Raw genomic sequence first — 13380 nt, forward strand, 5'->3', positions numbered from 1 at the left:
CTGAAAAAGTACCTAGAAAAAGGAAGAAGAGGGCTTGTTTCCAGCTAGATCCATTCAGCCTGGCAGTCTGTATGGCCATGGGGGATGGGACAGGGTGAGGGCAAGAAGTTGGGCTAGCAGAAGGTGGGGCATCACTGTGAGGCTTGTCACTGCTGCTTCATTTAATTATTGGGCTTGAGTCAAGAGAAAGGATGAGCTGATCTAACCGCTTGCTGCTGCCAAAATGACCCTTCGTATTGCATGCCTACCCCTGCTGAGGGCTGCCACGGCTTTCCTGTGTATGCTCTCTGATCCTCGTCTGATCTCTCTATCAGCTGATCCAGCTTTCCAAGTCGGCAAAACAACTCAAGGCTGAGATAGCAGCAGAGTCAGCATGGTGGAGGGGCTGGGCACCTTGTCACTGGGAACAGGGCAAGCAAGGTGGAGGAGCAGGGGAATATGTTTGGGAGTGAGGAGGTGGACGAGGTTAACGAGGAACAGGAAAACAAGGTGGTCCATTTCACCAGCTGCCCAGTTGGGTCAAAAAAAATACAGGGCAAGCCTAGCAGAACTCTGTGGTGATACTGAAAGCTCTTGTACAGTGGCTGAAGCCTTCCCTATTTCTGCCCTGCTGAGGGTCTCAGTCGGCAGAGAGGAGCACGTAGAATGTTATGTGGTTCCCCTCCGAGACTTGCTTGATGCCTCTGTTTTGTGATGTCTCTCTCTCAAGCTGGTTGCGAGCACAAGCTGAGCGGTGCAGAGGGGATGATGAGCAGCCCCAACTGGCCTGACAAGTACCCCAGCCGGAAGGAGTGCACCTGGGACATCTCTGCAACGCCTGGCCACCGAGTGAAAGTAGTGAGTAACCAGTGAGCAGCAGGGGGAAAGAAGCAGACTGTGTTGTGAGGAGCTGGAGTGGGAGGCTGATGCCTGTAGCTCCTGTTTGGGGAGCAGGAAGGAGGGCAACTTGGCACCCTCTGAAAGGGCAGAAGGTCTCAGAGGGACACGAGGCAGGGGCTGAGGCAGCTTGGAGGAGACTCCAGCAGTAGTGACTGTGGAGCATTGTTCTTGCTGTTAACAGCAGGTGTAACGTGCCCTCCCACCCAGACCCCTCCATGCAAGCCACTCTGTTGGGACTGTACCTGCATAAGGGGGTGGCAGGGCCAGCCCCCAGCCCCTCAGGGCAAGAAGCGTTAGGCACAGCTTGATGCATGGGGCAAGACATGCTCGAAGCTGTGCAGCTGGGGCCAGTGATGCCTGGATCCCTGTGCTCAGTGGAGGTAATGCTGAAGAAGTGCTCAGTCAGTGTGCTAGGCAGGGTTTCCAGCAGGAAAAAGAAAGGCATGTGAGGCTTGCAGGTGAAAACTGTTTTGTGCGCCCATGTGAGGCAGCAAAGCTAAGGCTACACGGCACATGCACATGAAATACTGAGTTTTGCCACCCTGAGATCACTCCTGCCTGAGAGCATGCTATTCTGATTTAGTTTGTTGGAGGAGTGGGACAGACACACCATTTGTTCTGTTTCTCACTTGGCATTTCATCCTCTGCTACACTGCATGCTTAGATTTACAAATGTCTGTCTTAACTCTCCTTGTTCTTGCCGTAGACATTCAATGAGTTTGAGATCGAACAGCACCAAGAATGTGCCTATGACCACTTAGAGATGTATGACGGCCCCAACACCAAGTCACCTATTCTTGGCCGCTTCTGTGGCAGCAAGAAACCGGACCCTGTCGTGGCTTCTACCAACAAGATGTTCCTCAGGTTTTACTCTGATGCTTCTGTGCAAAGAAAAGGTTTCCAGGCAAAGCACAGCACAGGTAAGCTGGTAGCCTGCCAATACCCCAGCGTGATAAGATGTCATCGAGTCTCACTGCATTTTCTTACCAGGCAAACCCAGACACACTTTGCTCCCAAGTAAGCTTAGCCTGAATTTTGGGTGGTTGCATGTTGTGCTAACCATTTCCCAGGTCATTGCTGGCACGGTGCCATACATGCCAGCTTCCTTATTAGCTCAGAGGTTTCTAGACACCAGACATTCCCGCTCATGCTGTTTTGTTTAAATGGGAGGCGCTTGGTTGAGTGGCAACCCCCTCTGTTCCTCACCAGCTGCCAGAAAGGGAGTGATGCTCAGCCTGTGTGCTGGCCCACGCAGGGACGGGCCTGTCTGAGACTGGTTTTGGGTGGGAGCAGAGACGTGTGGTGGGCAGGCACATCTTGGTCCTCTCATCTGTGGCAGCCCAGAGCTGAGCGTGTTGTGCCAAGGGTCACTGCTGAAATCCCTGGCGCTCTAAACAGGTGAAGCGCATGGGAGGCGGGTGAAGAGGTGTCTTCCTGATCGGCCACAGGGACTCAGCACCATAGCACGCGTGTTTCGAGCTGGCACGGGGCTGCTTTTGTACATTGTGTGGGCAGAAAAAGATTGGTTTGGTCCCCAGTTTCTTAATGTGATTCAACTTCTCGCTGGCAAAATATTCGGAGCCAGAATTTCAGCTACAGGACAAGTTCAGAGAACATGTTAAGTCTTCCTTTGAGCAATCATTTTCTAAAATACTACATTTTTCCAGAGTATAATGTGGCAGGAACCCTATCCTGCCAGTGTTAACCAGTCGCCTCTTTCCATGCATGTTCTACACCAAGGAAGCTAAGCTCACCTGTGCTATGTGGGTCACTGGATCCATGGGTGACCGGAGGATTCACTGGTTTGTGGTTAGTTCTGTACAGTGGTTACTTACCTTCCCCACTGTATGTGAACTTCAAGCAGAGGGAGGTCTTCTCTTCTCATGGCTGGCCCAGAAGCGGGGTGGTGAGCCTTTCTTGTGAACTAAGGCCTCTGAGAGACCGATTTATGCCCTTTTCTTCCTCCAGAGTGCGGTGGGCTCCTAAAAGCTGAAGTACGAACTAAGAAGCTATATTCCCATGCTCAGTTTGGGGACAACAACTACCCAGGTCAAACCAACTGCGAGTGGGTGATTGTAGCGGAAGATGGTTATGGGGTGGAACTGATATTCCAGATATTCGAGATTGAGGAGGAGGCTGACTGTGGGTATGACTACATGGAAATTTATGATGGTTACGACAGCACTGCACCCCGCTTGGGACGCTTCTGTGGCTCAGGGGTAAGCCGGGGGCAGGGGGGGGTTCACAGGGATGACCGGGTGGTGAGGAAGGGTGCTCTCATACCTGTTTGGATAGGGGCAGCTGTTACAAACTGGTGATGAGAGTGCCTTGCGTGTCTGGATTTTGCTTCTTCCCTATTGCTAGAGACCACAGCCATTTTATCTGATGTGCAGTTGGTCTGAAAATCCTGCCAAGTGACTTTCCCTCACTAGCCCATGACCATGGGCCATGGTATGGGACCGCTGTGGTGCGTGACCAGCCCTGCTGTGGAAACCTTGTATATGTGGGAAACAGCTTCCGAGGGCCAGTTTCATCCTGGGTCCCTCCCCGCCTGAAGCCAAGTCATGCTGCGGCCACGCCGTGGCAAGGGCCAAGGGTGGAGTGACTCAGGTGCAGCCGATGACCCCAGGAGTGCTCGCTGTCGACTGGACCTGTGTCACCCGTGTCCCCATCAGCCGGGGTGGCTCTGTTAGCACGGGCAGTGGTGTGTGGCTTTTAAAATCAGAGGGTCTACGCTTGATTTCTCTAGGACTTCAGCGATTAAATGGGGAAGGTTCTTACTGAATTTAAAGAGAGACGATCAGGAGCAGGTGTGTGGGAGAAGCGCTTGCAAACAGAGGTAGCAGTGTGGAACACCAAGGCAGAGCAGCTCGGTGTGAAGTTCAGGGCAGCAGGGCAGTGACCTACCTGCCTGCACACTGCAGATGGAGACTGGCTGGGAAAGTGGGGGTCCCGCAGAGAAGCAGGGGGGAGGTTGTAGCAAGTTGCAGCAGTGGGGGAGATAGCCAGAGTTATCATGTAACATAAAAGTTATTCTGCTGCTCATGAAGCCTGGGAGAGCCTCAGCTGCCAAACAGGATCTGGTTTGGATCATGACATTTCCTGAAAAGATAAGGAAAAATCAGAGCAAACTCAGGAGACTGGAACAAGAATATCCAGGGAGCCCTGTGAAAAAAGAACTGGAAGAACTGGGATTGTAGAGTGGGCTGGCATCAGTCTTCAAACATGAAAGGCAGGCATGCAAGGAGCCAGGGAATATGCTCAGGGAGGCAGAGGCAGAGCGGGGCAGGAGGTGCTGAGCACTCACTCTTCATGTTTGCTGGCCACTGTGTCTCCGCTGTGAGCTTATGCTCCGGTGTCGCAGCACAGCCAGGCGTTTTGCCTGCAGACCTGACCCCACCGTGTGCTGTCTTCTCTCCTTTTCTACAGCCTCTGGAAGAAATCTACTCTGCAGGGGATTCCATCATGATTCGGTTCCATACAGATGACACCATCAACAAGAAAGGCTTTCACGCCAGATACATAAGTACCAAATTTCAGGATGCATTGCACATGAGAAAGTAGTTTCACTGCTCCTCACAGATATTCCCCATCTGAAGACTGAGACATTTAACTGTGATCTTTGTCTTTTTTTGGTTTTGGTTTGGGTTTTTTTTTTAAGCTTCTGTGCACCTGGCCAAAAGCAGTGTACAGTATTTTCTGTAACTAAAACTAAATCCAGTCTCAAAGGTTTGCCTCTGCAATTATTAGCATGACCCTTTCCTGTTAACATACCCAGGACCAAAAACTGTCTTCTAATTATACGTGCCAGGGCACAAACATTGTATTTTGCACAGCTCACCATGGGGCTGAGTGAAGACTGAGCTTGAACTGAGAGAAGCCTTCATCTCTTGCGTGTCCTGTTTCTAGGTGACATTTCCCGAGCGTCCTGTACACGTGAGCTGTCTGAACGTGTTTTCTGGAGCAGGTGATGTCGACAGCCACCCTGTAGGATTTTCTCAAAGGACTTTGTGAGCCACCCACTCTCCCTTACCAGCCCAAAATACTCTGTGCAATAAGCGAACAACCAGACATCTGGAACTGCATCGCTCCTTCTGTCCTGTCCGTTTGTTGTCTTGGTTATCGTGGGTTGGGAGCTAGGCAGGGGCGCAGGGACAGTCTCTGTAGTGCTGCTAGCTGCTTGGATCACAATGAATGAGAAGGGCCCAGCGCCAGATTTGCAGTAGATGTCATAGTCTATGTTGGATGGGAGTATTTCAATGTGGTGGCCAAGGTGGCTGGCAGGGAAGTGCTGTAGTGGGATGCGAGGCACGGGGAGTGGTGGTGGCACAGCTTAGCAGCAGGAGTGCTGGCAGCGTGCCCTGGTTACACCACCAGGCATGGCAGCTCAGAGGGCTATGGCAGCAGTCTGAGCCTTATCTTAAATAAGGAACCTCTCCTCCTCTCCCCACATGCATTTGCTTTCTCAGCCTTCTTTCCGCCGCTTCCTTCCCTTAGTACCACTTCCCTGCCAGCCCTCCCTCTGGCAGCCCAGCCTACCTGTGCTCTGCCGCACCGGCTGCCGGAGCACCTCGCCCAGGGGAGCGCTGCACTGGGGACGGCCGGGGTGTCCCTGAGCAGGGGCAGGCAGGCCATGCTGCGGGCCGGCTCTGGTGAGTGCTGGCAGCCTGGCAGGCATGGGCAGGCTCTGCTGGGCACTAGGAATGGAAGAGCTCTGCTGGGTCCTGCTCCCTCCCTGCTCCTCACCAGCCCATGGCCCAGGCCATTAACTTCATGGCAGGGGTGCAAGTGAGACGGTGACTTAAGCACTTTGAGCTATAAGGCTCAGACAGGCTCCGTGTTGCAGTTTTTTATGTACACGGAAGCTACCAAGCCACAGGCTTGCAGAATTAACAGGTAGCTCGGCACTTCTTTGGGAAAAAGTAGGGAAAACTGTGCTTTTGGGAAAACCGCTGTAATTGAGCTGTTGATATGAGGGGGAGGGGGGGAGAGAAGAAAAAAAAAGACTTTATTCTGAATGGTATTCCATTAAGGCACTCATGGGCAATGATGAGCTAAAAGCTGAGGTACGTTAGCTTTAATTAAGTATTTATAATCCCAGGATTACTATGTTTACATAACCAATGTACTGTCAGGCTCCGGGGTGATGTCTCCTCTCTGGGGTATGACTGTGGAGAAGCATGGGGCCAGCGCCACTGTCGGGCACAAACGACATTCCTGGAGATGAGGGCATTTGCCGATGGGCAATGGACAGGCCCAGCCCTCTCCGGAAGTCCTTGAACAGAATATGGTCCAAGTATTGTGAATACTAGGAGAAGCAAATGCATGAAAGTATTTTCTTGCTTAGAACAAGAAAAATAATTTATACACACACACACAAGATTATATGTATATAAAATGTGCATGTAGAAGACCACTAGTCAAAGCCTTAATAAGTGTCATGTGAACAATACCACTGACTATAGCTTTATTGCAGGCTGTATAAAACCATGTTACTTCTGTTTTGGTTTTTTAGCTCTGTTTTGTTCATTTTTTCAAATTTTATGGCCTTTTTACAGGCAAGACCTCTGATCTCAAGCTGTTTGACCATGCAGGTCTGGGGAAGTGAGCTCTGCTAGATGGGGCCTGTGTTTGTTCTTCTCTGCCTTGCCCCCCACACAAGCAAAATCATAGTGACTCAGGTCTGGAAATAAAAGCTTGACACCGATCCCTGTGAAACGGAAGGAAAATTTCAGGTGGCAAGCACAAGTTCAAGTTTCCTGGCTCTCTAGCGGGAGCAGTGGCTGGAGAGAAGGGACTGTAGCAGCATCCAAGGACTTTAACACCTCTGTTCTGTGTTCTGGTAATTTCCCATCTTCCTCAGCCTGGCTCACTGCAGATGCTTGCAATGCGGTTTTTTCAGATCTACTACCCTTGTTAGCAGTCATGTGGGTGTCCCCTGTGACAGTGTGCTCACAACTGTTGTACTGTGCATTTCAGCCGATGATCTATGTAGAATATTTCTGCTGTACTGACTGGGCTTAACAGTCAATAATTCTAAATGTGTGAAAGTTTCTTAAGAAAAAAGAAAAAAATGTCAGGCTCTGTAGTGTGTGTATACATATTCTGGTCTTTGTGTGGCTTTACGTTTCACTAACTAAAATAATTTTTTGAGAGAGGGAGGAGGAGGGGTGTGTGTGGGGACAATCACAAATGTACCTGTGCCCAGAATGAGTCTCTGCATTCATTAAAGGCTGTGGATTCAGTTGCACTCCTGTTGTGTGCATGTATTTGCTGCTTCCTCAAGGGGAGGAAATTCCTTAATACATTCCTTGTTCTGCCAACTGTTGTGTGTGTCTATGGCTAATACCAGGTGAGATTTACTCCCAGCAGGAAGTGACTTCCCCTTGAGCCTTTAGCTTTGTCTTGGCTCTTGCAATCAAGTGAGTATTTAGTGAGTGAGGCAGAGGAACAGGCTGGTCAGCCAAAGGGCTACATCTTTGCTTCATTCTGCATTCGTGCTTTGGCAGGCTGTGGTGCAGATCTGCAGTGATAAACGTTAGGGATCTGGGAATTAGTCCATAAGTAGACTTCCAAAGAGGAGGCTCATTTACTACGCCACAGGGTGTAGCCTTCAGCAGCAGGTCCCAAAGGCCCTAGGACGTGAAACTGCCACACAAAGGACAGCAGGATGAGCATGGGGCAGATGTTCTTTGCTGCAGAGCTGTGGTCCATGTTCTCACTGTGGCAGCAAAATGTTCAGTAGCTAGACAGCGCCTAAAACTTCTCTTCCTCTTTTCGTCCACTGCTTGATGTCTGCCCTGCTTGCTAAGGATCATGTCTATGTTCTTTCCCCAACACATACAGAGCTCATGCGTGTCCCACCACACAGAGCATTTCCTGATGGTGTGTGTCACGGCCACACAAACCTTCGTGGTGACTGAATTTCCTCCCAGCCATTCCTAAAGGCACAGCAGCAGCGGAGATGAGGTAAGAAATACGCATCCCCATATAGCCTCCTGCACCAGAGCCCACAGCACAGCAGGACCCTGTAATGAGCCTGGAGGCTGATAGTCAAGTCAGCAGGTGGACATCATCTCCAAACTGAGGGTCAGAAGCCTTCAGCCACACAGCAAGTTACAGTCCAAAGCATTGCTGAAATATTAGGAATGATACAGTCCAAGTGAAGCTGGTGGGAAACAGGAGGTAAAACAGGAGATAGAACGTGAACTGGAGTTGCAGCTGTTAGAGAAATGCACAGACGTTTGCAGTTGCAGTGAGATAGATTGTGCACACATTAAGAATCTATCTGTTGGGTCTGTAAGGACCTTTTGCAGGCTTCCATCTTCCCGGCTGTTCAACTGTAATGTTGCCTTAATCTCTCTCTCCACCCTGACTGACTGCCACCAGTGCTGTGTGACATGGCTGGTCCTCATTTTCTCTGCTTACTTCTGGAAACAGAGCCTCATTTTCCAGCAAGCGCCCAAGGACCATCCAGTCACCATGTGTGAGTTGCTGAGGGAATATCTGCTGCCTGCCAGGAGGTTCTTTATCCTTTAAAACCACAAGTGACCAGTGGTACAGCTCACTGCAGACAAAGAGCAATGCCTCGGACCGGGCAGGCTTGTTGCTCTCGGTATCAAGGCAGCAGAAATCCTCCACTTTGCCCTGGTGTTTCCAAAAAGGTGCCCTGGCAGGCAGGTGCTAGCCTTACAACAAAAGCAGGATTCCCCTCAGGCTGATCTGTGGCACATATTAAACATGCTGTGGGAGCCAGGGGCAGCTTTATTTGCCGCGGGGCTGGCAGAGAAGAGGTGGAGTCCCCAGCACCCTGAAGCCCAGCTTCCCAGGCGCATGACAGACCCTGCCCTGGGCAGGCACCAGCTCCGTGTGTGTGCTGGGACCCAGCCAGGTTATCTCCGTCAGCCCAAGAGAACACCATCATCTCTTGCTCTTCACAGGTCCACAGTTCGGCTTTTAGCAGCAAGAGAAACCCATCCCGATATACAGGAGAGGAAAATGGGGAATGGCTGACCTAACAAGAGATGAGAGAACAGCTAGGTATTGTGAAGGAGAGGAGGAAAGACGAACACGGTTATCTAGTGACAAATAGGTGTCTGCATGCGTGTAGCGGTACATAGCTATGTAACTGCGTGAATGAGTTCTGCCCTGAGCCTGGTGGTACGTGCAGCTGCGGTTTGTGTCCGGGCTCAGAGATGTCAATACGGGCTTCTCTGTTACGGTAAAGTGTCTCTGGCTGCATTAAAAAAAAAAAAAAAAAAGAAAAAAAAAAAGTGACTTTAGTAAGACTGCAACCTAATCGAATTCCAAGAAACGTGAGATAAGATGAACTTCTGAATTTTGTTCATAAGTTGTTATGGAGTGCTACCTGTATATGAATGCTAGAACATAACTCTATTTCAGTGTGACCAGAATTTAACATGCAACTGCATCGGCATATTGACAGAATACCTTTTGAGTTATTTCTTTTTTTTCATAACCTCTAAACTGGGAACAGCTCAAGGTGAAAAGAGACTGTTCAAATCCTCAGCTGTTGCCTCAGAAGGAATAAGGTGTTCTTTGTGTACAGGTGAATTTAAGACAGCTGAAAATTTGTTTTGGGTTAGAAGTCAAGTATCTGTCACACCTTCATCCCCACCACCACAACCTTTAAGGTCGGTGGGAAAAGCATTCTGTACTCCGTTGCAGCGGTGAAACTTCAGTTGAGCTGCAGTAGTTTGCGTACTTAACTGCAACTCCTTTGGTGAAAATGAAGTTGTCGTAGAAGTTAGACTTTAACTTGAGTAACATACCATTTGATACCTTGTAAGCGAGAAAGATTGTGTCCTGAGAGCATGCTCTTTCCCACACTTGTGCCTAGAGTTATACTTGAAATCAGTTTGCGTGTTAAGTTTAAACCTAATCACACAGATATCTCAAAGTCCACAAAGATACATCACTGCTTAGGGTATTCTTGCAGTATAGCAGGTGCAAAACCCGTTCCAAAGTAACGATCTAGTGAAGCGTTTTCCTTCAGGAACACCATTTTCTCACTTCTCATAGGTTATACACCATACAACATAATATCTCTCCATAAAGTGTCTTGTGACTAAACTGCATTCTGCAAATTTGTATTAGAAATAGATGCTTGCATTTTCACCTGGTGAAGTTCCCTAAGATAAAGGATTGTGACCTAGGCATTGTTATGAAGCTCAAAGATCGCGACAACAGTGATGGAGAAGAGTGATTTAACATGTAGTTGATTTATGGTTCATACAGGGCTACATCACACTACAAAACCGGTATTAATTCAGAGTTGTGGATGTACTGCATGTTCAGGTAATAGTTTATCTACAATTTTTTTTTTTTAAAAAGGTGCCTAAGCTATAAATACCGTATACTGTGGCGAATGAAGAGACGGGACGCAGCTTGATGCAAGCAAATGTCAATTTATTGTACAGAAGCACGAGTTTTTATACACTTTCAGAAGCTGCGCGTTTTAAACAGATTGGTTCTTGAAGCTAAGCCTTGCATACTAGGCAATCCCTGATTGGTGGTTAACTACCATCAATTAACAGCAAGGTGTTACCTTTCCTTGGCGCCATCCTTGGCGCCATCCGTCTCCTACTCCCCTGTGCTCTGTAAACATGTCTCATCATGTTAATTGTTGTCTAGACAAGCTCGAGTACATTCCCCTCAGCTAACTGATTGCCATGCATGGTCCTAGTTTCCAGACCACTCCTGCATCTCCCCCTTCCTGTTGCACAAAAGGAACCTTTGAAACCGAACAAGTAAAACCAAGGTATAAGTAATAGAACAAATAAAAACCCAACTGAGACATATTATTAATGTCAAAATAACCCACTGTCTTTGTTCCGTACAATTTTACAATTTCCCCTTTTTGTTTTTGAACAGCTAGTACCAGGTTTGCCATGTTCTGCAGGGCCCTTGCAAACATGACAGCAACCAAGGCAATAGCAAACAAACAATACTGCCAATTGAGTGAATGGATGCCAAAAAGGCTGAAATTTTCTCAGATTTTGTTAACATGTTGCTGCAATGGGGCGCCTAAAATCCACGCAGCACATACCATCAGAATCCTCACAGCCATGTCCTTGAACCAACAACAAAAAGCAGTGGCAATTTTGACTCACATTCTTAACTGCCTACCAAACAAGGTGATTTAACTCTTTAATGCTTTCCCTGCTGTTACTCTGGATAAGAGAAGAACCGCTGCGACACGTTCCCATCATAGCCTCCTACTACGTTAGCATCTACAGAAAGACAATTATTGACTTTCAAACTGTAAACGGTATAATCTTCTTTTGGATTAACATTATACATAGATGGAAGGGCACACCAAACAAGAACTGGTTCAGTCAAAAAGTTCGAACCATCGCATGCCTTCTCTGAACATACCTCTGGGGTCATTCCCTTCATTCCCTCTCTTTTTTATGCAAAGAGAAACACTTTTACCATAACAGAGAAGCCCCTATTTACATCTCTGAGCCCGGACACAAACCGCAGCTGTATGGTCCACCAGGCTCAGGGCAGAAATCATTCATGCAGTTACATAGCTATACATCTCTACAAGCATGCAGACACCTATTAAACACTAGATAACCATGTTTATCTTTCCTAGTCTCCTTCACAATACCCAGCTGTTCTCTCACCTTGTTAGGTCAAATATTCTCCAGCTTCCTCTCCTATCTCTCTCTTCAGACATTCTCTATCCTCCTCTTTTTTGCTTGTTAATTGCGACAAGGCAAAGGTTGTGTGTAGCTGGGTGACCATGACCTGATTTATGTTACAATCAACTAAACACTGAATACAGGAAAAAAAGGTATGGGAGACATAAGGCAAACATCAATAAGGTGGTTAAAGATAATTATAATAAAACCTGTAATACTTTTGAGTCATGGCCCAAAGTTTCCCAGCCGTGAGAAGAGACCAAAGGCATCCCGCCCCTGGCTCTGTTGCAGATCTTTGTTTTAAGGCTTTTGAGTTTTGTATACTTTTGTAAATTAATTCACAGTGGTCACTCAGATTCACGTAACACATCCTATCAAAGTCTTCACACTTGTGTCCCTGTGCTAATAACAAAAATCAATAGCAACTCAGTTCTGTAGCAACATATGATGGACAGAATCAACATCTGTTAATAAGCCAGAAAAAAAAATAGTATTTGTAGTATTACTTTGTTTAGCAAGCTAGCAGCCTAATTTACTAAGCAAGTTAAAAGCATGTACTATTCTTACAGAAGAGATTAAAGAAGCAAAAATCTGTTATGCTGCATTCCAGAACTCAGCCTGAGAATTACAGTCTGCTGTGAGTTCTGTGTTACAATCATTTGACACATGTTTGGGTTGCGATTGTGAAAGTTGCCCATTTACAATTTTCATTGACATTATCACAGCTAGTTGTTTTAAAAGCAACCCTTGAGCTTCCTGATGTTCAACTTGTTACAAAATATTCTGAAGCCAATCAATAAAGTTAGTATTACAGTTAGTGACTCTCTAGGACCCTGCAAGACTGTGGCAAGACTCCCGCACCCTGACTGCCTTAATAGCCATCTCATTCATTTGCAAACAGCTGTCCCTGGGATACCTTGCCTGAGTCACAGAATCGGCACAGTTAATTGCTCCAGCTAACTGCTCATAGTTAACAGCAACTCCCCGATTAAGGTTTTCAGTCAAGGCCACTACACATAGCTCACAAAAATCAAATAACCACATCATATACTGTATCAGTTAGTACCATACAAAGCAATAACTTCCAATCATGCAGTGTGAGTGTATAAGGCTCTGCCATCACTTCAAGAAGGGACATAGCAAATGTATTATAAATCCTCCCTTCCCGCACTGCTTTGCTTAACCCTTTAACAGCCTCGTATTGCACAGGCTGCCACTCTGCAGGTTGATTTGTCTGACAAAATACTGAACATGCCATAGCGACTCCCAAAACCCATCACTGAAGTGTTTCCCACTTGCATTCCTGCCACCAATCCCTCAGACTCCCTTTCACCCTCCCCAAAAATACAATCAATGCATCGGGAGAGACAAGGGGGGCGGGGGAAAGGTCTAGCTCCTTTTCCAGATCTATAGGACCTGGATCAAAAGGTTTAACAGAGTCAATGAAATAATTTTCCGAGTTGTCCTGTTCCCATGCTTGCTCCTGTGTTGCGAGGGTCGCTGCAATCAGTGACAGAAGCTTTGGGGGCAGAGGAGGTGTGGACAGAATCGCCATCACTGACAGTGTCTTGAGAAGAGTCGTGCTGTCAGTGGAATTTACAGCTTCCTCTGGTTTAGCACCGATAGTAGAATTAGTCCACACTTGGCAAAGAGTAGTCAGAATTTGCCACCAAGATGTTAAATGCATTCCCGACACAGAGTTCCCCTCCGCGGCAGCATCATACAATTGGCTGCTGTATGTACACACTTTCATTCTTTCAAAGTCTCTAAAGTTTCTTGGCTGCTCACCTGTCTCGATGAATACAGGTGTTATCCTCGGGGTTTAGGTTGT

At 47.6% G+C, this 13380-nt stretch overlaps 1 protein-coding gene across 8 annotated transcripts in view; it reads left to right on the forward strand.

The window, feature by feature from the left end:
* The window catches only part of TLL2 (tolloid like 2), a 92883-nt gene extending 85754 nt beyond the window's left edge, over positions 1–7129 (forward strand). For all 8 annotated transcript variants that reach the window (XM_055813022.1, XM_055813044.1, XM_055813028.1 and 5 more), the window contains 4 exons: positions 710–837; positions 1586–1799; positions 2848–3098; positions 4309–7129. In XM_055813022.1, the coding sequence (XP_055668997.1) occupies positions 710–837; positions 1586–1799; positions 2848–3098; positions 4309–4443 (728 nt within the window). In that variant the 3' untranslated portion in view covers positions 4444–7129. The remainder of the gene's footprint in view (positions 1–709; positions 838–1585; positions 1800–2847; positions 3099–4308) is intronic.
* The last annotated feature ends 6251 nt before the right edge of the window (positions 7130–13380 follow it).

This window comes from Falco peregrinus, chromosome 1 (assembly GCF_023634155.1).
Source record: "Falco peregrinus isolate bFalPer1 chromosome 1, bFalPer1.pri, whole genome shotgun sequence".
Taxonomy (NCBI): Eukaryota; Metazoa; Chordata; class Aves; order Falconiformes; family Falconidae; genus Falco; species Falco peregrinus.